Source organism: Alosa pseudoharengus, unplaced genomic scaffold (genome assembly GCF_046254945.1).
Source record: "Alosa pseudoharengus isolate Yale_2024_CS ecotype anadromous, Long Island Sound unplaced genomic scaffold, YU_APseudo_1.1 YU_APseudo_1.1_scf_4, whole genome shotgun sequence".
Classification (NCBI taxonomy): Eukaryota; Metazoa; Chordata; class Actinopteri; order Clupeiformes; family Clupeidae; genus Alosa; species Alosa pseudoharengus.
In genome coordinates, this window is record NW_027468774.1 from 2,405,126 (window position 1) to 2,430,125 (window position 25,000).

General features: G+C 43.4%; 1 protein-coding gene across 1 annotated transcript in view; it reads left to right on the top strand.

The window, feature by feature from the left end:
• Positions 1 to 10,712: 10,712 nt before the first annotated feature.
• The window catches only part of antxr1c (ANTXR cell adhesion molecule 1c), a 61,539-nt gene continuing 47,251 nt past the window's right edge, over positions 10,713 to 25,000 (top strand). The window contains exons 1-2 of the mRNA XM_076265525.1: positions 10,713 to 10,919; positions 11,339 to 11,619. Of these exons, the coding sequence (XP_076121640.1) occupies positions 11,456 to 11,619 (164 nt within the window). The 5' untranslated portion in view covers positions 10,713 to 10,919; positions 11,339 to 11,455. The remainder of the gene's footprint in view (positions 10,920 to 11,338; positions 11,620 to 25,000) is intronic.

The following is a 25,000-nucleotide window of genomic DNA, read 5'->3' on the forward strand; positions in this document are numbered from 1 at the left end:
CCCCAGACCTGGTCTCCGCCTCCCAACGGAAAACACGTCCGACAGAGCCCACAATCCTACTGTCGTCAGAGAGTCCACATGCAGCGTCCAGTCCATCTCTCTCCCACACACACACAGCATTATGAGAGTCCCTCGTCCACACACACACACACACAGCGTTGAGAGAGTCCCTCGTCCACACACACACACACACAGCGTTGAGAGAGTCCCTCGTCCACACACACACACACAGCGTTGAGAGAGTCCCTCAGCCACACACACACACAGTGTCCAGAGAGTCCCTTGTCCACACACACACACACACACAACGTCCAGAGATTGTCGCTCTCCTTGTGGAGCGGAGGTTTCTAGAAAGCAAGTCCTGCACCTGAGCCTGCTGTAGCATGCAGACAGCACCAAACAGACATGTCACACACACACACCACGGCCGTGTCACACACACACCACACACGCACCACACACAGACACACACACTGATGGAGCGCTTTGTAACAGCAGTGATTAAAAGACGTAGAATGAGATGATTCAACGGTAGTGTCCTGAGCACCTTAATGCTTTAGATGTGATGACCCCTTAGATGTGGTCTGTGGAGATAATCTGACTGTGATACAGCTCATATGTTGAGATGTGACGTCATATGTTGAGATGTGATGTCATATGTTGAGATGTGACGTCATATGTTGAGATGTGATGTCAAAGAATGAATGTTTGTATTTATGAAGAAAAAGAAATCAACATAACTTGTGGGCCCTGGGTATATTTGAGGAATTACGTTATGATTGCACTCCGGGATCAACAAACACACAAACAAACACCATGTTCTTTGTTCTGCTTTTTTCTGACTTTGTATTTGTGGAAAGTGTTTATTGTGGTGCATGTGGGGGAACAGATGAGGAGAGTTGACCCAAATGGGCATCTGTACATTCCTAATGGCAAAACAATAAAGATTTGGGGAAACAACGTAAAAGCTGGCGTGTGTTTGAGTGCCAATGTTCTGCAGAGTTTACCTCTCCGCCTTCTACATGTTCAGCAGGCATCTGGTCCTGAGTGGAAAATCTCCTGTTACTCTGCCTAACCCCTCCAGCTGAATTATTTCCAGCTTTCCCAGACGTTTTAGCGCAACCTGAAGATAAAATTAACCACACAAAGCTAACTAATGATCATGCATCTCAGGATAATATTAGCCACACAAAGCTAACTAGAGACTAGGCATCACAGGATAATACTAGCCACACAAAGCTAACTAGAGACTAGGCATCTCAGGATCACATGTGCATTGCAGGATTACACACAGCTCAAACAATTTCCTTACAAGACATTTCCATCCACTCCTCTTCCGCTGAGGCTCTCAGGGGCACATGCCCTGCCCACATGTGTCCAGCAGAGGGCAGCGTGCTAGCAGCCAACACAAAACCACAGTCATGCCGACGCATCTCTTCAGGAGCAGTGAGAAAAGTCCCTGCTTCGGTCTCTGAATACCTCTGTGGTGAGACGACTCTTTCCACAGGAACCAGCGCTAACATTTGAGCTCTGCTAACCATGCTAACTATACTCCACAGAAACTCCCACCAGAAGATAACACAACTGGCAGCTAACAAATATCCATACCAACACACACACACACACACACACACACACACCAGAGGATAACAATGCTAGGCCACTCAAAACTAACACCACACAGTGCTATGCAGCTCAATAACTACACACTAACACCACAATAACTACACACTAACACCACACAGTGCTATCAGCTCACAATAACTACACACTAACACCACAATAACTACACACTAACACCACACAGTGCTATCAGCTCAACAACTACACAACACAACAGCACTACACAACACAACAGCACTACACAACAGCACTACACAACACAACAGCACTACACAACAGCACTACACAACACAACAGCACTACACAACAGCACTACACAACAGCACTACACAACACAACAGCACTACACAACAGCACTACAAAACACAACAGCACTACACAACACAACAGCACTACACAACAGCACTACACAACACAACAGCACTACACAACACAACAGCACTACACAACAGCACTACACAACACAACAGCACTACACAACAGCACTACACAACAGCACTACACAACACAACAGCACTACACAACACAACAGCACTACACAACACAACAGCACTACACAACAGCACTACACAACACAACAGCACTACACAACAGCACTACACAACACAACAGCACTACACAACAGCACTACACAACACAACAGCACTACACAACAGCACTACACAACACACCAGCACTACACAACACAACAGCACTACACAACACACCAGCACTACACAACACAACAGCACTACACAACACAACAGCACTACACAACAGCACTACACAACACAACAGCACTACACAACACAACAGCACTACACAACACAACAGCACTACACAACAGCACTACACAACAGCACTACACAACACAACAGCACTACACAACACAACAGCTCTACACAACACAACAGCACTACACAACACAACAGCACTACACAACAGCACTACACAACAGCACTACACAACAGCACTACACAACACAACAGCACTACACAACAGCACTACACAACACAACAGCACTACACAACAGCACTACACAACACAACAGCACTACACAACAGCACTACACAACACAACAGCACTACACAACAGCACTACACAACAGCACTACACAACACAACAGCACTACACAACACAACAGCACTACACAACAGCACTACACAACAGCACTACACAACACAACAGCACTACACAACAGCACTACACAACAGCACTACACAACACAACAGCACTACACAACACAACAGCACTACACAACAGCACTACACAACACAACAGCACTACACAACAGCACTACACAACAGCACTACACAACACAACAGCACTACACAACACAACAGCACTACACAACGCAAAACATGCAGATGTGTGTTCAGGATTGTAGGAGTGTGTTAGGAGTGTGTTAGCTTGCTGAGCTGTAGCCTAAACAACTAACTCCATATACTGCCTCACACACCACCAGTATTTTTACCACATACACACACACACACACACACACATCTCTATCTGTATTTGCTCAAAGCAGACAACTCCACAACACCACACAGGACTGAACACAGCAGTGAGCAGTAGTGTGTGTGTGTGTGTGTGTGTGTGTGTGCATATGTGTGTGTGCGTATGTGTGTGTGTGTATATGTGTGTGTGTGTGCATATGTGTGTGTGCGTATGTGTGCATATGTGTGTGTGCGTATGTGTGTATATGTGTGTGTATGCGTATGTGTGTATATATGTGTGTGTGTGTGTGTGTTTGAGAGAGTAAACATGTGTGTGTGTGTGTGTGTGTGTGAGCCCTTGTTCAGGCAGCTGGGATAAATTCCAGTAAATCCTGACTGGGGGCAGCAGGGCAGATTACACACCTAATTCCTAACCTGGAGAGACCCCCCAGACCACACACACACACACACACTCACTCACTCACACACTCACACACACACTCACTCACACAGGAGGATTTGTGTAGTTATATGTACACACACACAGGAGGATTAGTTTAGTTATAGACATATGTACACACACACACACACAAACACAAACACACAGATCTCAGTGATCCTCAGGGCAGACCCAGCTAAGGTCTGCAGCCTCACTGCAGATAGCCTCTGATATTATAGTGACTGCAGATAGCCTCTGTGACTGCAGATAGCCTCTGATATTATATAGCCTCTGATATTATAGTGACTGCAGATAGCCTCTGATATTATAGTGACTGCAGATAGCCTCTGTGACTGCAGATAGCCTCTGATATTATATAACCTCTAATATTATTGTGACTGCAGATAGCCTCTGATATTACAGTGACTGCAGATAGCCTCTGATATTATAGTGACTGCAGATAACCTCTGTGACTGCAGATAGCCTCTGATATTATAGTGACTGCAGATAGCCTCTGATATTATAGCCTCTGATATTATAGTGACTACAGATAGCCTCTGATATTATAGTGACTGCAGATTGCCTCAGATTACAGTGACTGCAGATAGCCTCTGATATTATAGTGACTGCAGATAGCCTCTGATATTATAGCCTCTGATATTATAGTGACTACAGATAGCCTCTGATATTATAGTGACTGCAGATAGCCTCTGATATTATAGCCTCTGATATTATAGTGACTGCAGATAGCTGATATTATAGTGACTGCAGATAGCCTCTGATATTATAAAGCCTCTGATATTATAGCCTCTGATATTATAGTGACTGCAGATAGCCTCAGATTACAGTGACTGCAGATAGCCTCTGATATTATAGTGACTGCAGATAGCCTCTGATATTACAGTGACTGCAGATAGCCTCTGATATTACAGTGACTGCAGATAGCCTCTGATATTATAAAGCCTCTGATATTATAGCCTCTGATATTACAGTGACTGCAGATAGCCTCTGATATTACAGTGACTGCAGATAGCCTCAAATTACAGTGACTGCAGATAGCTGTAGGCCACCAACTGAGAACTGAGAGCCATTGAACATGTCAGTGATGAGCCACCTGCTGGACGATGTGGTGATGCGCCACCTGCTGGACGATGTGGTTAACAGCAGTGATGCGCCACCTGCTGGACGATGTGGTTAACAGCAGTGATGCGCCACCTGCTGGACGATGTGGTTAACAGCAGAAGACTGATAGCAGCAGTGAAAGCACCGGAGTGACGTCCAGTTGTGCGTTACGAGGATCAGGAACATGTGCAGACGGTGACGTCCAGTTGTGCGTTACGAGGATCAGGAACATGTGCAGACGGTGACGTCCAGTTGTGCGTTACGAGGATCAGGAACATGTGCAGACAGTGACGTCCAGTTCTACAGTCAAAGATAATTCCCCACAATGCAACGGTGTTACACGGCACCTGTAATAAACTGGACAACAATATTACACGGCACCTGTGGAGTCATGTTAAATGTTAAAATGTTATTCTATTGCCGTAGCTGTTAACTTGACTCTCACCAGATGAATTTCGTTCCGCTTAGCTCCGCCTAGCTTCACTCACATCCATCTAGGACCTCTTCCGTTGAGAGTGATTTCAGCACGAGCTTGTATGGTAGAGCCAATCAGGACGCAGGGCGGGAGTTTCATAGATGTGACGTAGCGTAGAAGCGACTGTGAGACTGTTCTCAGCGTCACGGGTTGGCTTCGATGTGAGTGGTTGAAGTAGCACGTCAATAGATGACGGACAAGTGGCTTATCCAATCTTATGCAAGGATTTTTTTAATAAGGCCCAGCCTTCTGAAGCACCACTCCAATGGATCGATCCCAGATGGATGAGTGAAGCTAGGCGGAACGAAATTCATCTAGCGAGAGTCAGGTTAGTAGCTGTAGCTCTGTACCCTGGAAATCCAGAGTTCTCGCGAGAGCCCAATTTGAATTGTGTCTGCATAAGACTCTGGCAATGAGTAATGATGCATGTTACTTTTGCCCCTTGCCCCAATCACATCGGTGTGACGACATCGCTCCAACGTTGGAAGTCCGGAATCAGTCATAAACATTGGTCGTATTGTTATCCAATTGCGTTGAGATTTTCAAATGCATGCTTGGTGCCACCCCTCGAGTTGGGCCTTTACATTATTCGTGGCCAGGCCCTTAATCTTTCTAGATTACCAGGGTCTGGATGTTCCAGGCTAGTAGCTCTGTAGTTTAAATGTTAAAATCTTGAAATGTTAATAGCTTAAATGTTATTCTATTACTGTAGCTCTGTAGTTTAAACAACTTTTCACCTCTTTGCTAATGACTGATGTGCATGTGATGTGACTATATTCAGGGTTCTTGCAGGTTTCAGGTTCAAAGTCAAATTTAAGACCTTTTAAGACATTTTTAGACCATAAAGATTGAAATTTAAGACCTACACGACACATTACCAAATGCCATTTGGTAATGTGCCAAATGCCCTATACCTTAAGCCCAAAATGAAAATAGGCTAAAACAAACAAATAGAATAGATTTCATCTCGTAAAGGAAGTCAAAAATGGATGTGAAAGTGTATTTTGGGTAGACATGCGTCTCTCTGCATCTGTGTGTGTGTATGTGTGTGTGTGTGTATGCATGAGAATGTGTGCGGGCGTGGGTAGGCTATGTGCATGAGAATGTGTGCGGGCGTGGGTAGGCTATGTGCATGAGAATGTGTGCGGGCGTGGGTAGGCTATGTGCATGAGTGTTGTCCGGGATGACGTTAGGTCCCCCTTAAAAATATATAGTAGCCTAATATGTCCAAATTCACGTCCATTATTCTCTGTTGAATTGCTCATGGAGTAGTCACCTGAAAGAGCCTATTTATCTCACACAAATCACACAGATGTCACGCGAAAGAGCGGAACTGGAGCTTTTGAGTGATATTAGCGGCTGTGCTGATAAACGGTTGGCATTTTGCGGCTAGCTTATGTTCCACTGCTCTGGCGTGGGACTCCAGTGCCTCCAGACTCCCTAATTGAATAGTTTTTTATTTGCAAAGGTTGCAGCGAGCCTCGTACCTGGAGCTGGGTACCGCTAGTAATCAACAGTGGAAATCGCTGTGATCTAGCCATGCAGACATCCCAAGTCTCCCGGAAGTTCCAGGAGTCTCCCGCATATTGATAACGGCTCCCTGACGCCGAGAGGGAGTTAAGCAAGGGGGCAGGCGAACGTTCGGAGAGCGTAGACACTATGGCTGATCTGAGGCTAAATAGTAGACCAGTTCACCTAGCCATTCCATTGAAGCCCATTCAATTTTGGCGGAGTAATCGGAGTAATACAACATTGTGTAATTGGCGTCATAACCTCGTAACTGACTTAACGGCTGAGTAATAAACTTTTTTCCGAAATCAATGCTAAAGTGACGTAATGCATCGCACAGGAGCAAAATAACTGTATTCTCTGGATAAGAACGAAAGCATCGGAGCACATTTCTGCAAAGTTTTGATGGATTGACAGTAGCCCAGGCTGTGAATGTGGCGAGTGCTGTTTATATGAAATCACATTTATCTACGAACAACTAGGACATTTAGAACAGTAATGTAGACATGGTGGTAACGAAGTAAGTGGCTACATACCCAATCTCTCGTGCAGCTATCACAAGAGTTACACGAGTCAGATTACGTGCCTACGTTACATTTATGTCCCCTGAGCCTGCTCAGAAAGCCTCGTCGACCAACAGGAAACGGTTGAAATTTGCTTCACCTGCCTCGATTGACGTCTACGTGATGACTCTGTCCATATCTTTTACTGTCTATGGAGTTAGGTCGTTAGACGAATGACCGCGTCGCAGGAAGTGCATCATAACAAAGGGACGCCAGACCCTCTTGTAACAGCTGTACTCAGTGATACTGGAGACTCGTAAAAGTAGTTAGAAAATAAGGCAGAAAAACCTCAAGTTTCCTCATGCTGCTTCCTTATGTTGGAATGTGCAAAAATGTACAAACAATCAAGAGGATGCCTTCTTGTATGTGATTTCTGCAACAGTGATACTGCCAACGTGTTGATAGCCTATATTTTTATGCTAAAGCATGTCACACAGTAGCCTAGCCTACAGAAAACACTTAATTGATGTGATATAATGATAACTTAAATGTATGCCTACAATCGTTTATAACACATCATAGTCATTTATTTAGTCAGTCATCATGTTCATGTTAATGAATAGGAAGGACATCTAAACGACAATAAACCAAAATTTCGCACAATATCTGCCGTGAGTCCCTATGCATGAGTCACGAGCTCCTCCCAGCTGACTCGGGCAGATCACGTGGACAGTCAGTCACGATCGATTATTTAATAAATAAATGTGAATTACGAATAATAATAAAAAGCTTCTACCTAATGTGACTATTTTGATATTATTATTATTTTTAAAAGGTTGGTCTAAATGGGATGGTTGTTGTGTTTTGGCTCTCAAGGCCACCATACTACCAGACAGATCAACACTGTTGTATCTATTAAACTAGCTGTCTATCAACAACTTTTAAACTATCTACATTCAACTTTTAAACTTTTAAACTATATACATTCACTAGCTGTCTATCAACAACTTTTAACTTGTCATCAACTATGTCAACACTTTTCATCAACTATGACTCCTACCCACTGTAGCTAGTTAGCATGGTTACCAAAGTTAGCATGTTAGCACTGCTAACATTGTTAGCATTTTTAACAAAACTGCTAAAAATGATTAGCTAGGTTAGCTAAGTAACATGGTTAGCATAGTTAGCATGTTAACATGCTAATTAGCATAGTTAGCATAACTGCTAAAAATGATTAGCTAAGTTAGCTAAGTAACATGGTTAGCATAGTTAGCATGCTAGCATGTTATCATGCTAGTTAGCATAGTTAGCATGACTGCTAAAAATGATTAGCTAAGTTAGCTAAGTAACATGGTTAGCATAGTTAGCATGCTAACATGTTAATTAGCATTTTTAGCAAAACTGCTAAAAATGATTAGCTAAGTAACATGGATAGCATAGTTAGCATGTTAATATTTTTAGCAAAACTGCTAAAAATGATTAGCTAGGTTAGCTAAGTAACATGGTTAACATAGTTAGCATGTTAGCATGATAGTTAGCATTTTTAGCAAAACTGCTAAAAATGATTAGCTAGGTTAGCTAAGTAACATGGTTAGCATAGTTAGCATAGTTAGTATAACTGCTAAAAATGATGAGCTAAGTTAGCTAAGTAACATGGTTAACATAGTTAGCATGCTAACAGCATGTTTAGCAAAACTGCTAGAAAATGTTAGTTAAGTTAGCTAAGTAGCATGGTTAGCATTGCTAGCACTGCTATAAAACATTAGCTAAGTAGCATGGTTAACAGAATTAAAAATCTTAGCATAACTGCTAGCAAACATTAGAGCCGTTCCAACTTTTAGTTATCGTCAAATATCTACCTATACACAGCCATTAAACTATTTGAATATCAACATTCATTAAACTGCTAGAAAACGTTAGCTAAGTAGCATGGTTAGCAGGTTAACATTGCTAGCACTGCTATAAAACATTAGCTAAGTAGCATGGTTAGCATAGTTAAAAATCTTAGCATAACTGCTAGCAAACATTAGAGCCATTCCAACTTTCAGTTATCGTCAAATATCTACCTATACACAGCCATTAAACTATTTGAATATCAACATTCATTCAACTTCCAGTCTGTCAACTACTTTTAAACTACTTACCTTCAACTTTTAAACGGTCTACTTTTAAACTATCATTAAACTATCTATTAAACTAGCTGTCTATCAACAACTTTTAAACTATCTACTGTCTATCAACAACTTTTAAACTATCTACATTCAGCTTTTAAACAGTCTACTTTTAAACTATCAACTTTTATTAAGCTATGCAACCACCATGTCTATCCTAGCATCACCGTAGTAACCATCTCTGTATTATCTGTTTTAACTATACATGATATTTTACATCACAACTTTAGCATTTTCATGCACTGGTAATTCCTTGGAATTGCATTTCTAGTTTAAATACACCTATGTTGTGGGTGGTTGCGATTCTTTAGGAGTCCGCCGTCTTGGTTTGTATAGAAATGGATACAAGTGACACATACACGCAAGACAGTGGAAATACGGGACCGACGGTAATAGGGGGAGTTCCGATACTGCAATCACTTTCAAAATACTGTAGAGCGGTATATCCCCTCCCCCTCCCCCCTGACTGGCAGAGCTGGCAACCCGGATGCCAAAACACTACTGACTTCGTGATTAGTAGATAGAGACAGAGGGTGGCGCATCAGGCCAAACATAACACGACATCATCAACATCAGTTGAGGGCTGCAACTTCACTTTTTAAATGACAATATCCTGGCCGGACTACTGTTGTCAGTGATAAGTATTTGAAATTAACATGATTTCTTAATGTCTAGTGACATATCAGGGCCATTTTATGATTAATTGAAATACATTTCTTACATAGGGTTCCTTTAAATTTGATGTCTCAAATTCCCCTCATGTACAGTACAAAGTTCTGTTGTTTGTTGTAAGCCCTTTACTTGTATTACCAGTGTGTTGTTTGTGGTACTGTAAGATCCTGCACTTGTACATGTATACCAGTGTGTTGTTTGTGGTAAGACCCTGCACTTGTATACCAGTGTGTTGTTTGTGGTAAGACCCTGCACTTGTATAGCCAGTGTGTTGTTTGTAAGACCCTGCACTTGTAGCCTATACCAGTGTGTTGTTTGTAAGACCCTGCACTTGTATAGCCAGTGTGTTGTTTGTAAGACCCTGCACTTGTAGCCTATACCAGTGTGTTGTTTGTGGTAAGACCCTGCACTTGTATAGCCTACCAGTGTGTTGTTTTTAAGACCCTGCACTTGTATAGCCAGTGTGTTGTTTGTGGTAAGACCCTGTACTTGTAGCCTATACCAGTGTGTTGTTTGTAAGACCCTGCACTTGTAGTACCAGTGTGTTGTTTGTGGTAAGACCCTATAGGCTTGTACTTGTTGTATGATGGCAGTGATGTCGACTGATCCATCAGAACTAACTTCCCATTAGGTGCTGGTTCAGATGAGCGGCCTCACACTAACGACCTACACAGCTCCGGGCTCCGATCAACCGGAGTAATTTACTCCAGACGCGCGTGTTTGCATCTGTCCTTTGGTAAACTCTGGATATAAAAGATGGCGCGAATAACATATGAATGTGAGTCATTTGCGAAGTTTTTTCGCGTCACAGACTCAAAAACAGGAGGAACAGCAAGGATTTGACCTATTTTTCCTTTTCCCTTTTTCAAGCAAGAAATATGAAACCAGGTTGAGTTTGGCTAAGCCCAACCCTTCATGACCATTTCGCCGAACGCCAACGCTCCTTCTCCACCCGTTCTTTATGTAGTTCTCTTTTCAAAGCAAATAGACGTAAGGGTTTATTTTATCATAACGGGCACGCTAAATCCCAAACGGCACATTTCCCTTCAATATTAACCATTTTTTGCAAGTTTAGATGATTGGACGGGGACGACGGCATTCACTTTGTCAGTTAATGGTTTATGTCGTTCCTAATATCGCTCGCTAAATTCCATGGGCAGTAGCTTATCCTTATATCATCAGTGAAGACTGTTGAATTTCTCAAGTGACTTTACGCACAGCAAGCAGTGGAGTATTTTCGATACTGTGAAGGACAGATCTGTGTGTGTGTGTGTGTGTGTGTGTGTGTGTGTGTGTGTGTGTGTGTGTATGTGTGTGTGTGTGTTCCGCGCCCGATCCCTCTCCTGATGCGCAAACATCCCCCGGCCACGGCTGCCCGCTGACTGCTCCTTTGTCTTCCTCCACTCCAGAGGTGCAGCGGCTGCGGACGACAGAACTCATCCGTGCGCGCTCCGGGGAGAATGTGAAGCGCTGCTCGCGACCAGCGGGAATTTAGAACACACTTTGGAAGAGGCACACACAACACAATGGCGAGGCTTTTTAGGAAAGCGTCCTTGGCTTTTGCTCTGCTCGGAATCGTCATGTTCGTTTTCGCAGCTGTTGAAGCCCAGTCCGAGCCCGAGGTTCCAGATGAGGAGGAACAGGAGACATCCTGTCAAGGAGCTTTCGACTTGTATTTTGTTCTTGACAAGTAAGTCGACAGAAACTAATTATTCTCCAGCGCTGATAAATCCTACCAAAGTAAAGCCTATCGTTAAAATTCAGTGTAAAGTAGTTAAGAACGGCCTTGTGAACATGGTGATTTATTATAGGAAATGTATGGAGATGCTTTGAATTTGTTATGGATGCTTGGGCTATTTAAATGATGGAATCAGGGCGTGCTAAAACTTTTGTTCCCCGAGAGGGCCTTGAGTTTAGGTTTTGTTCTATACCTTATGAGATGAACTTGAGCGGTGCGGTTCTTAAACAGGAACACGCATGGGACTGCGCCGGTGTGGACACGTTTGGCAACGTCTCCTGTCTGCCATACCAACGGCCACTTCAGGAGGACCGTGTTCTCGTTGACGTTGTTTTATGTCATGCTTAACTTTGGTTAGTTTTTAACAGTTTTATTCAAAATCTCAAAACCCTTTGAACCCCCTCCCGGGTTTCAGCGAGTTCACTTTAGTCCTGATCCCTTCTCTCTACACCTTACGCTCTGAAAAATAACTTGCGCTTCTATGTAAAGTTGTTTATTTTAATACTGTATGTAAATTATCTCATCAGTGTAACTCTGTGTGTGTGTGTGTGTGTGTGTGTGTGTGTGTGTGTGTGTATGTGTGTGTGAGTAATGACGCGGAAAGGGGTGGTGCGTGTCGAACAGGGTTTGCTGAGTAAGCAGCAAAAAACATTGCAGCCCCGTTTCTGTGCGGTTAGTCGTCCTCGCGGCAGGAATGTGAGGGACCCGCCGCTAGACGTGCACGAGGAGACAGCTTCCGTTCTTACGTTGTGTCCAGTGCAAGCTGCAGCTGATGGGATGATGAGGGGTGTGTATGTGTGTGCGTGGGGGTGGGGGGTGTTAATTAAGGAAAATGCCCTCGCTGGCCTGATGGCCTGAATCCATTAGTCCACGCAGACTGCAGCCACATGGGACATGTCCGTGGTGCCCAAGAGTGCATTTGGAAAGGAGAGAAACACACACACACCACACACACACACACACACAAACACACTTGCTCTCTCTCTCTTGCTCACACACACACACACTAAGCATGTTTGGCACAGTATAAACAAACATGCTTATATACTCACATAGAATGCATACGGTAGGGGAGAAATTGGCCGGTAGGATTTCCTGTTTTCCATTTTGCACAGAACAACTTGATTCTTTTTTTTAAGTTCAGTTGGAGTGTGAGTTGGAGTGCGCTGAGGCTGAGTCATCATTAGTTATTATGCTGAGTCATCATTAGTTATTATGATCAGTCATCATTAGTTATCATGCTGAGTCGTCATTAGTTATTATGATCAGTCATCATTAGTTATTTTGCTGAGTCGTCATAAGTTATTATGATCAGTCGTGTTATTATGATTCTTGTTATTCCGATTTGAGCTGTTTTGGTCTCTCGGGCTCTTTGATGTGCACTTGGCTTGTTGGGTCTGGCAGACAATTTGCAAGTTCCTGACATCAGCAAACGGAAGTTCAAAATACTCCTTCTTTTAAGCACACAGATTTACAGAGAGAGGGAAGGAGAGAGAGGGAGGGAGAGAGAGAGGGAGAGAGAGAGGGAGGGAGATAGGAGTGGGTGGTGAGTCTTTATCACGAGTTGGAAATGCATGGCGTTATGTTTGGCTGCTGTTCTGAGTTCAACGCGGTGATTGAGGCGCTGCCAGTGAGCGCTGATTGCTTCCTGAAATCGTTTGGTCCAGTCTCAGGACCGCTAGCAGCCAAGATCACAGGGTCTAGTACCGACCATCAGAGTCTTAGTACCAGTTAGGGTTAGCCTTAGCCTTCACACAAACACAAATATACTTCATATGAGCATGCTCAAAAGAAACACACCTGCACCAACACACTAACACACTCTCTGACACACACTAACACACTCTCTGGCACACACTAACACACACTAACACACTAACACACTCTCTGGCACACACTAACACACCCCTGCTGCACACACTAACACACTCTCTGGAACACACTAACACACTCTCTGGCACACTCTAACACACTCTGGCGTCCCCAGAACCCTGGCCGAAGACCACTCTGGAAAATCTGACAGCGAGCAGGAACACTGCCACACACACACACACACACACACAACCACGCTTCTGAGCTGGGCGGCCATCTTGGCATGCTGATTCTCACGTGTGCCGCTTTCCCATGATGCTCTCTCTGCCTGGTGTGTCAAGTCTCAGAGACACACACACACACACATACACAAACACACATACATACACAAACACACACACATACACAAACACACACAAATACACAAACACACATACACAAACACACACACATACACAAACACACACACATACACGCACACACACAAACATATACACAAACACACACACACACACAGATAAACACGCACTAACACTCACATACACACACACAAACACACACACATAAACACACACTAAAACACACAAGCACACACACACGTTTGAGAGGATGATCTATGTTGCCTGTTAGCAGAGGTATTTCTGAATGACATGCGATGTGTGGTCCTTGACTTGTTAAGAGTGACTGATGACACACAGATCCACACACTCAAAACCCAAAGCAAGGAAAGATGCTTCTCATTGCATTCATTCAGAGAGGAAAGGGTTTTACAAGCCAAGACACAGTCAGTGATCTACATGATGTATTGTGTACACACACACACACACAAACACGCATGCACGCACGCACGCACACACACACACACAAACACACACACACACTCGCGCACATACAAACACATACACACGTACACACTCACATAATAATTATGTTACTAAGTGAGTTTGTGTATAAGTATAAGTGTGTTTGTGGGAATGTGTGTAGGTGTTAGTGAATGTGTTAGTAAGTGTGTTTGTGTAAGTGTATAGGTGTGCTTATGGGAATGTGTGTAGGCGTGTGTGTGTGTGATTGAGTGTTAATGTGTGTAGGCGTGTGTGTGTGTGATTGAGTGTTATCAGAGCCGGACAGTAACAGAGTACATTTACTTGAGTACAGTACTTGAGTACAATTTGAGGGATCTGTACTTTACTCGAGTATCATTTTTGGGGAGTACTCATAACTTTACTCAAGTACATTTGAGAGGCAAATATTGTACTCTTTACTCCACTACATTTCTATCCATAACCGTGAGTACCCGTTACTTCTAAAAAAAAAGGAAAAAAGAAAAATCTCGCAAACCCTCAATTTGTTGTTTCCCTCTCAAACGTGATTGGATTGTGCAGGCACCACCGATTGGGACAGCCTATCAGCAATCACCTTCAGCTTTCCGCCAAAGTCAACTCCATGGTCAGATTTAAATAAGAGATGAATGGACGAAACAATGGATGAAGACGCAGCAGGTCCATCCCGGGAATGTGCCAACCTGTGGCCCCACCTCGCCAGACTATTTACATTTTCTGAACAAGTTAATGATAGTGTTCGCTCCAAGTGTTTCAATTACAAAATAGTATTTTGTATTTTAAATACATGTATTAGAAATACTGCCCATCCCTGGCAACATGGTAAAAAGATGAAAATTACTTTATTTTACTTTCAATTCCTTTTACATTCTCCAAGGTATTAAAATTAACATTTTTCATAACTCCATGTAGGACATTTCTGTACATAAATGTAAGCACTGTGGCAGTAGTAATGCAATATTTAGAGCACTACTCAAGTACTTTTAAAAACAAGTACTTTAGTACTTTTACTTAAGTAGACATCTGACTGTTGTACTTTTACTTGTACTTGTGTGTTTGTGTGTGTGTGTGTGTGTGTGATTGAGTGTTAATGTGTGTGTGTGTGTGTGTGTGTGTGATTGAGTGTTAATGTGTGTGTGTGTGTGTGTGTGTGTGTGATTGAGTGTTAATGTGTGTGTGTGTGTGTGTGTGTGTGTGTGTGTGTGTGTGTTTGTGATTGAGTGTTAATATGTGTGTGTGTGTGATTGAGTGTTAATGTGTGTGTGTGTGTGTGTGTGTGTGTGTGTGTGTGTGTGTGTCTGTATGTGCGTGTGAGTGCTAATGAGCATGTGTGTGTGTGAGAGAGTGAGAGAGAGAGAGAAAGAGAATGTTAATGAGTGTGTTTGTATGTGTGTGTGTGTTTGAGATTGTGTGTGTGTGTTTTTGTTTGGGCAGCAATACGGCAGAGCAGACTCTCCTGCTGTTTTACGAGGAACAGCAAACTAAACAAACAAAGAGACTCATTCTGAGTGCTGTCAACATATACCTCACCTTACACCCACAACACACACACACACACACCACAACCCACACACACAGCACACACACACACAAACAACGCACACACACACACACACACGCAAACACAACACACACACACACACACAACACACAACGCACACACACACACACACACAACGCACACACACACACATACACACACAGCACACACACACACAAACAATGCACACACACACACACACACACACACACACAGAGTGGTGCACACACACACAGACTCATAAAGTCACATATACCTGACCTTACCTGGGCACTCTACTCTTACAGTAGCTACTCAAGGGCTTCACCCAAACCATGGGCAAGTTCAGGGCCACGTTAGAGCCGGTCAGGTGTTAGAGATGGGTCTGGGCTGTGTTAAGGGTCTGGGCTGTGTTAAGGGCTGTGTTAAAGGTCTGGGCTGTGTTAAGGGCTGTGTTAAGGGTCTGGGCTGTGTTAAGGGCTGTGTTAAGGGTCTGGGCTGTGTTAAGGGTCTGGGCTGTGTTAAGGGCTGTGTTAAGGGTCTGGGCTGTGTTAAGGGCTGTGTTAAGGGTCTGGGCTGTGTTAAGGGTCTGGGCTGTGTTAAGGGTCTGGGCTGTGTTAAGGGCTGTGTTAAGGGTCTGGGCTGTGTTAAGGGCTGTGTTAAGGGCTGTGTTAAGAGTCTGGGCTGTGTTAAGGGTCTGGGCTGTGTTAAGGGCTGTGTTAAGGGTCTGGGCTGTGTTAAGGGTCTGTGGCCGGTTGCACAAAGCACCTTAAGTTTTTTCCCTTAAGTATGACCCTTAAGACTTAATTTCTCCTCAGGTAAGGGATTTACTTAAGGGTGTTGCACAGAATACCTTAAAATGTTTCCTTAGTTAAGGAGAAACGCCAAGGGATTTACTGCACTGAAAGGGATTTTCCGGCATCAAAATTCTATAGTTTCCACGGAGATTGTTCAACAGCTGTAGCCTAGCTAACTGCCTTTGCCGCGATGCCGTTAGTTAACCTACCGAACACAGTGCTTATATCTTATCATTCATCTTACCTTAATAATATTAGCGGAAATTATCCAGGTAGCAAGTAAAACATGTTATACATGAACTGAACAATACTAGTTGGCAAGTTAGAAATTATCCTGACTGTCATCAGTGCACCAACGTTTTGCCTAGCGAACCCAACCGAAACTCTTCTAGGCTAACAAGACATCCACATGAATTGTTAATGTTAGCCTACGTAAACCAAACAATAACAATACGGCATGTTTCTGATAGGCCTATTTATTTGACAGAGGAAGCATATTAACAGAGAGGTTTTATTTTGAATGGTCAAAAGTAGTTAATAAACTTCATTTATCAGCATCAATTCAGTTAATAATATGGTTAAGGTAGAGTCAGATGTCCCTTAGGGTTTTCCCCTTAGTTAGACTACTAAGGTCTTTTGTGCAACAGTTTAAGGGATTTCTTACAAGATAAGGACAAACCCTTAAATACTAAGGGAAAATGTTAAGGAACCCTTTAGGAGAAAACTTAAGGGTGTTTGTGCAACCGTTTTTATTTTAAGGGACCCTTAAATCAGATTTTAAGGGAAAAACTTAACTTAAGGTGCTTTGTGCAACCGGCCACTGGGCTGTGTTAAGGGCTGTGTTAAGGGTCTGGGCTGTGTTAAGTGCTGTGTTAAGGACTGTGTTAAGGGTCTGGGCTGTGTTAAGGGTCTGGGCTGTGTTAAGGGTCTGGGCTCTGTTAAGGGCTGTGTTAAGGGTCTGGGCTGTGTTAAGGGTCTGGGCTGTGTTAAGGGCTGTGTTAAGGGCCGGTCGGTCGCAGGGCCGGTCCCGGCTGCAGTTCTGGGTCAGAGTGTTCTGGAGTGTTCTGGAGAGGGGGAAGGGTTCCATCCGACTGCAGACTGGGTTCCCATGACAACATGTCTGACTTACACACACACCTTCTGTCAGACTGCAGATTAGGCAGGGAGGAGGTGTGGGTATGTGTTTGTGCATGTGAGTGTGTGAAGAGAATGTGTTTGTGCATGTGAGTGTGTGTGTGTAGTGTGTGTAGTGTGTGTGTGTGAGAATGTGTTTTCTGTGTTAGTCGGTCATGCCCCTGATTAACTCCAGACTCCCCTGGGCCTTTGTGCTCTTGTGTAAGAGTGTGTGTGTGTGTGTGTGTGTGTGTGTGTGTGTGTGTTGTTTGTGTGTGTGTGTGTGTATTTGGCCTTCATCTTGTGTGCCTCTGTAATGTTTTCTTCTGTAATGTGCTCAGTAGTTTGTCAGTCAGCACCCTGTGTTTGTGTGTGTGTCTGTGTGTGTGTTTGTGTGTGAGTGTGTGCTGTGTGTGTGTGTGTGTGTGTGTGTAGTCAGCCTCCATTTTTAGTTGCTGTTGAGGCTTGTGCCTGTGTGTGTGTGTGTGTGTGTGTGTGTGTGTAGTCAGCCTCCATGTTTAGCTGCTGTTGAGGCTTGTGCCTGTGTGTGTGTGTGTGTGTGTGTGTGTGTGTGTGTGTGTGTGTGTCTAGTCAGCCTCCATGTTTAGCTGCTGTTGAGGCTTGTGTGTGTGTGTGTGTGTGTGTGTGTGTGTGTGTGTGTGCTGCCTGTGTGAGGCTTGTCCATTCATCATACAGAGATGTTATTATATGAGCTAACTGCTATTTATGTGAGCCGCTGCAGCCATGACAGGAGCTGTTACACACACCCGCTAAGCTAACTGTTATTTACTCACCTCTGTGTGTGTGTGTGCGGGTGTGTGTGTGTGTGTGCGGGTGTGTGTCTGTGCGTGTGGGTGTGTATGTGTGTGTGTGTGTGTGTGTGTGTGCGGGTGTGTGTGTGTGTGTGCGGGTGTGTGTCTGTGTGTGTGGGTGTGTATGTGTGTGTGTGTGTGTGTGTGTGTGCGGGTGTGTGTGCGGGTGTGTGTCTGTGCGTGTGGGTGTGTATGTGTGTGTGTGTGTGTGTGTGGGTGTGTGTCTGTGCGTGTGGGTGTGTATGTGTGTGTGTGTATGTGTGTGTGTGTGTGGGTGTGGATGTCATGATGCCGGTACAATCCTGGGTGTTAAAGTCACAGCTATCTCAGCATCTGCAGCTATGTGTGTGTGTGTGTGTGTGTGTGTGTGTGTGTTAAATCCCAGACATACACACTTGCAGCTGCAGATTATAAATACCACGTCAGGGCTTTTCTTTCTCTCTCTCTCTCTCTCTTCTCTTACTGGGTTCACTTGCTTTCATCCTCTTTTCATCCTCTTTCCTTCTTTCTCTCTCTCTTTCTTTCTCTCTCTTTCTTTCTTTTTCCCTCCCCTTCCCTCTCTGCCCTCTCTGGAATGTTTTCTTCTCTCTCCTTCTCTCCTCTCTCTCTCCTTCTCTCCTCTCTCTCTCCTTCTCTCCTCTCTCTCCTTCTCTCCTCTCTCTCCTTCTCTCCTCTCTCTCTCCCTTATTTCCCTCTGTCTCTCTCTCTCTACCCCTTTTTTCCTACCATCTCTCTCCTACTCTCCTTCTCCTCTCTTTCTCTCTCTCCTCTCCTCTTTCTCTCCCTCTCTCTCTCTCCTCCTCTCCCTTCCTCTCCTTCTCTTCTCCTCTCTCCCTCTCTCTCCTCTCCTCCTCTCCTCATCTCTCTCTCTCTTCTCTCCCTCTCTCCTCTCTCTCTCTCTCTCTCTCTCTCCTCTCCTTCTCTCGCTCTCTCCAGGTCGAGTGTAGGGCATCTACAGTGAGAATAAACGACTAAACACTCACACACACACACACACACACATGCACACACACACACACACATGCACACACACACACACACATGCACACAGCAGTGGTGGAGGAAGTACTGAAACTCAGTACTTAAGTAAAAGTACAAATAAGCAGAGAAATATTTACTTTAGTAAAAGTACCACAATGCCAACCCTACTTAAGTAAAAGTGAAAAAAGTACCTGATTTTAAATGTACTTTAAGTATTAAAAGTAAAAGTACTTGCATAATGATTTATTATCTTAATATCTATAGGCCTATTCTAATAAAATAAAAAAATCAGTAGCCTATGACCGTGTTTTTCAACCACTGTGCCGGGGCACACTAGTGTGCCGTGACAGATCATCAGGTGTGCCGCAGAAAATTACCCAAATGTCACTCACTGGTCCAGAAAAGCAACTGTTGCATCAAAGAATTTATAACCACATGCTCTCATTGAGTGTATGATTGCACTATTTGTGGTATGCAGGCATTGTACAACGGGGGCCCCATATCCAGTATTCACAGAATCATCACATATCTAGTTCATAACAATTAAATTAGATATATTCACCTACAAATGAAACAGAGGGCACTTGTTTTATTGAGCAGGTCTTGCATAGAAGCCATAATAAGGCCATATCTGTGTATTATTTGACATTTTAGGCTATGGTATGTTTATTTTTTCTTCACACAGGATGTTAGTGTGCCGTGGGACATTTTAAGTGTCAAAAGTGTGCCGTGGCACAAAACAGGTTGAAAAACACTGGCCTATGAGCTGTGGCATTTTAATAAAGCTAGTTTTAGGTTATACTAGACTAGATAGTTTTAAGCTGATGTAATTGTGCTTACCATCCGTGGCCCAGTTTACATTCTGACTTACAATTCTGGAGACTAATTCTGGTTATCTAGTGTGATCTGCTGAGTTAAGTATCATTCAGCAAAACACGAGAGCCTGAAGTTTATCGGGGTAGACAAGGGAAGCGTGGACCCGGTGGATCATAATGCCAACTGTGCCGGTCCAGACTGAACAGAAAAGTTGTTGAGAAAGGTGTCTTTATGATAAGTTTCAGTTTCACTTCCGCAGACGCGCATAAACATTGAATGGGCGCTCACTTTACTACCCGCCAAATGTAGGCTATGCCTCTTTATTTGATCACACAATTAAGAAATATTTTAATCTGGAACATGTTTAGTTTTTTTCGGACAGCGGTTCTATATTCTACCATTAATTTATGCCACAAATGATCAGACGTGTGACAGACGCATGGGCATAGCCTGTAACTTCGCTGCTCCGCGGACTCGCAATCTCATCGGAGAGGCCCTAACTCTGCAGATAATAGACAGAGAAAAGCAAGCATATGCTCAGGGCACAGAACACAGTTGCATGTCCAGTATAGCCATGGGTCTGGTGAATATAGCCTACCGAATGAAGATGACCGCAAGCTCACGCTTTGTCTGGTCTAGACTAGTTTCAAAGATTTAGAAATGGGGCATGTAGCGCTCTATCTTTGGTAGCAACCCCGCCCCCTGGTGAAACAAACGTGTTTGGCAAAGAGAAAAAAAAAACTGATCATAAAATGTAATGTAAAAAGGAAATGTAGCGGAGTAAAAGTACAGATAATTGCTGCAAAATGTAACGAAGTAAAAGTCAAAAGTATGCACTATAGATTTTACTTAAGTAAAGTACAAATACGTGGAAAATGTACTTAAGTACAGTAACGAAGTATTTGTACTTCGTTACATTCCACCACTGGCACACACACACACACACATGCATACACACACACACACACACACACACACACTAATGGAAGTTTGTTTACCACAGAGTAGGAACACTGCTGACCATTCTGGAGGGAAGTTGATCGGATTGTGTGTGTGTGTGTGTGTGTGTGTGTGGGTGTGTGTGTGTGTGCAAAATAAGGAGAGGAAGAGAAGAGAGGAGGAGTGGAGAGAAGGAGAGGAGAGAAGAGAGGAGGAGAGGAGAAGAGGAGGAAAGGAGAGAAGAGAGGAGGAGAGGAGAGAAGGAGAGGAGGAGAAGAGAGGAGGAGAGGAGAGAAGGAGAGGAGGAGAGGAGAGAAGGAGAGGAGAAGAGAGGAGGAGAGGAGAGAGAAGGAGAGGAGTGGAGAGAAGGAGAGGAGGAGAAGAGAGAAGGAGAGGAGGAGAGAAGAGAGAAGGAGTGGAGAAAAGGAGAGGAGGAGAGAAGAGAGAAGGAGAGGAGGAGAAGAAAGGAGGAGAGGAGAGGAGAGAAGAGAGGAGGAGAAGGAGAGAAGAGAGGAGGAGAAGGAGAGAAGAGAGGAGGAGAAGGAGAGGAATGCCTGAATAGCTGAATATTGAGGAGGGCTAGATGGACTCAGACAGAGAGTCGACCTCAAGCTAAAAGTAGGTTAGCGGTTTCACACAGCTCACCCTCAACCAAGCGAAACACAGGGAGGGAGGGAGGGAGAAAAAAGGGAAAGATTGAGAGACAAAATGGGAGAGATTGTTGGCTGTTTCTCCTCCGATGGCAGTGCCAGAGAGCTCTTGAAAGCATGAGAACAAATTTAACCCCCATTTCGTCAGACATTTTGTCCAATCTGAGCCCTGCTTGCTCTCTCTGCCATGTAGTCATTCAGCAGATTTTATTCAGAGCAGTGCTATGCTGAGCATTTCCATCAGGATCTCTGGGTTAGCTGTTAGCTGCTAGCACTGGGCGGGAGCGTACCTATGTTCCCCGCGTCCTATTTTCCCCGCTTTGTATGTGACCGGGGAACATAGGACCCTGACCCTAACGCTAACTCTAACCGTGAGCGGGGAACATAGGACCCTGACCCTAACGCTAACTCTAACCGTGAGCGGGGAACATAGGACCCTGACCCTAACGCTAACTCTAACCGTGAGCGGGGAACATAGGACCCTGACCCTAACGCTAACTCTAACCGTGAGCGGGGAACATAGGACCCTGACCCTAACGCTAACTCTAACCGTGAGCGGGGAACATAGGACCCTGACCCTAACGCTAACTCTAACCGTGAGCGGGGAACATAGGACCCTGACCCTAACGCTAACTCTAACCGTGAGCGGGGAACATAAGGACCCTGACCCTAACGCTAACTCTAACCGTGAGTGGGGAACATAAGGACCCTGACCCTAACGCTAACTCTAACCGTGAGCGGGGAACATAGGACCCTGACCCTAACGCTAACTCTAACCGTGAGCGGGGAACATAAGGATGACCCCCTCTGGGGGCTGTTAGCTCTCTACCATATGAGTTTTTTCCTATCAGGAGATGTGATCTCTGGTTAGCTGTTATCTTATAGCTCTGTGCTGTTAGCTCTCTACCATATGAGTTTTTTCTTATCAGGAGATGTGATCTCTGGTTAGCTGTTATCTTATAGCTCTGTGCTGTTAGCTCTCTACCATATGAGTTTTTTCCTATCAGGAGATGTGATCTCTGGTTAGCTGTTATCTTATAGCTCTGTGCTGTTAGCTCTCTACCATATGAGTTTTTTCCTATCAGGAGATGTGATCTCTGGTTAGCTGTTATCTTATAGCTCTGTGCTGTTAGCTTTCTACTAAAGAGATCTTTTTCCATCAGGAGATGTGATGTCTGGGTTAGCTGTTAGCGTTGTGCTGTTAGCTCTCAACTAAGTTCTTTTTCCATCAGGAGATGTGATGTCTGGGTTAGCTGTTAGAGCCGTAATGTTGATTGAGCTCTTCCTCTCTTGTCTCCTCCCTGCTCTCTCTGTCAAGGATGCTGCTGAGCTTTTGGCAACTGGAGTTGTATTCATACATCAATCGCCTGATAAATACTTTCAGATGGAGTAAAGGACTGAAGTCTCATAAAAGTCATAATCATAACATTAACATAGGAAATGATTTTATGTACCCACTCTAAAGGGAAACATATTGTACATGCGCCATGTCCAGGGGTAAACAGCAGTTATACCATGTCCATAACCACTTTCAAATCTCACCTAAAAACTCATCTTTTCAGACAGGCTTACTTTCTTTAATACTTTTTGCATTTTGCTTTTACTGTATTGACCCCACCCCTTTCTCTTGTTCTTTTATTATAGATAGTATTATCATGTTATTTTATTATAGATAGTATTATCATGTTATTTTATTATAGATAGTATTATCATGTTATATTATAGATAGTATTATCATGTTATTTTATTGCCTGATTTCTCTGCTTGCTTGTTTAATGGATTGAGTGTTTTATTGTTAATTTTGTAAGGTGACCTTGAGTGTTGAGAAAGGCGCCCATAAATAAAATTATTATTATTATTATTAGGCACCCATAAATATTATTATTATTATTATTATTATTATTATTATTATTATTATTATACTAGTTATACAGTTATTGTACAATGCAGTACAATAATATTTTCATGTCCAAAATATTGCATTTATGGGTAACGCTTTAGAATAACATGTGCTTATTAGGTATTAACAGTGCATTATAAGCAGTTAACAAATCATTACTAACAGTTAGTTAACGGTTGTTATCCTTTAATAACATTAACTAACTGTTAACATGCAGCTTGTAAGTGTTAACAAGCAGCCTTTTAAGTTACTTACAAGCATATTTGTTAACAGTTGTAAGTGTTAACAAGCAGCTTGTTAATGCTTGTTAATGGTGTATAAGAGAAAGAAGTGGATAACTAATACGCTTAATATGACCTTTCTTACCTATTTATAGTAAATTTTGCAGCCCCCCAATCTAAAGCGAGGATCACATAGCCTATAGCTCCACAAGCCCGACCTTCTATCTCTATATATCTACTGTATCTATCTATCTAGCTTGATTTAGCTGTGAGAAATGCACCTTCAAAATTGATGCAGCCAGCAGGAATCAAACCCTGGTCTCCTGCGTCACAGAGTGACCTGTTACTGACTGAGCTACATTCCTATCTGTGTTTTTGAAGAAAATGTTTGTATTGATTCTATATTCCGATAATGTTCTATATCATACCAGCTATGCTTTTTACAAATATGTTTCTGATGGAAAAGTGGTGTTTAATTAATGCAGCAACAGACCACGAATGTTCGCCTCTGTTCAAGGCAAACTGAAAACGTTCGCCTATGTTTGCGACTTTGAACGCACCCACTTGTCGTCTTTAAGCCTCGGTTGCTAGGTAACCATACAACTATATACTATATACAAGGCTGGCATAATATCTTTAGACTGCTGACAAACTGACAAACTGTTTTATGCGTTCACTGAACAAAGATTATGGAAATTAAACACAACTTTTCCATCAGAGACAAATTTTGTAAAAAGCATAGCTGGTATGATATAGAACATTATCGGAATATAGAATCAATATGAACATTTTCTGCCACCAAAACACAGATAGGAATGTAGCTCAGTCAGTAGCAGGTCACTCTGTGATGCAGGAGACCAGGGTTCAATTCCTGCTTGCTGCATCAGTTTTGAAGGTGCATTTCTCACAGCTGACTCAAGCTAGATAGATACAG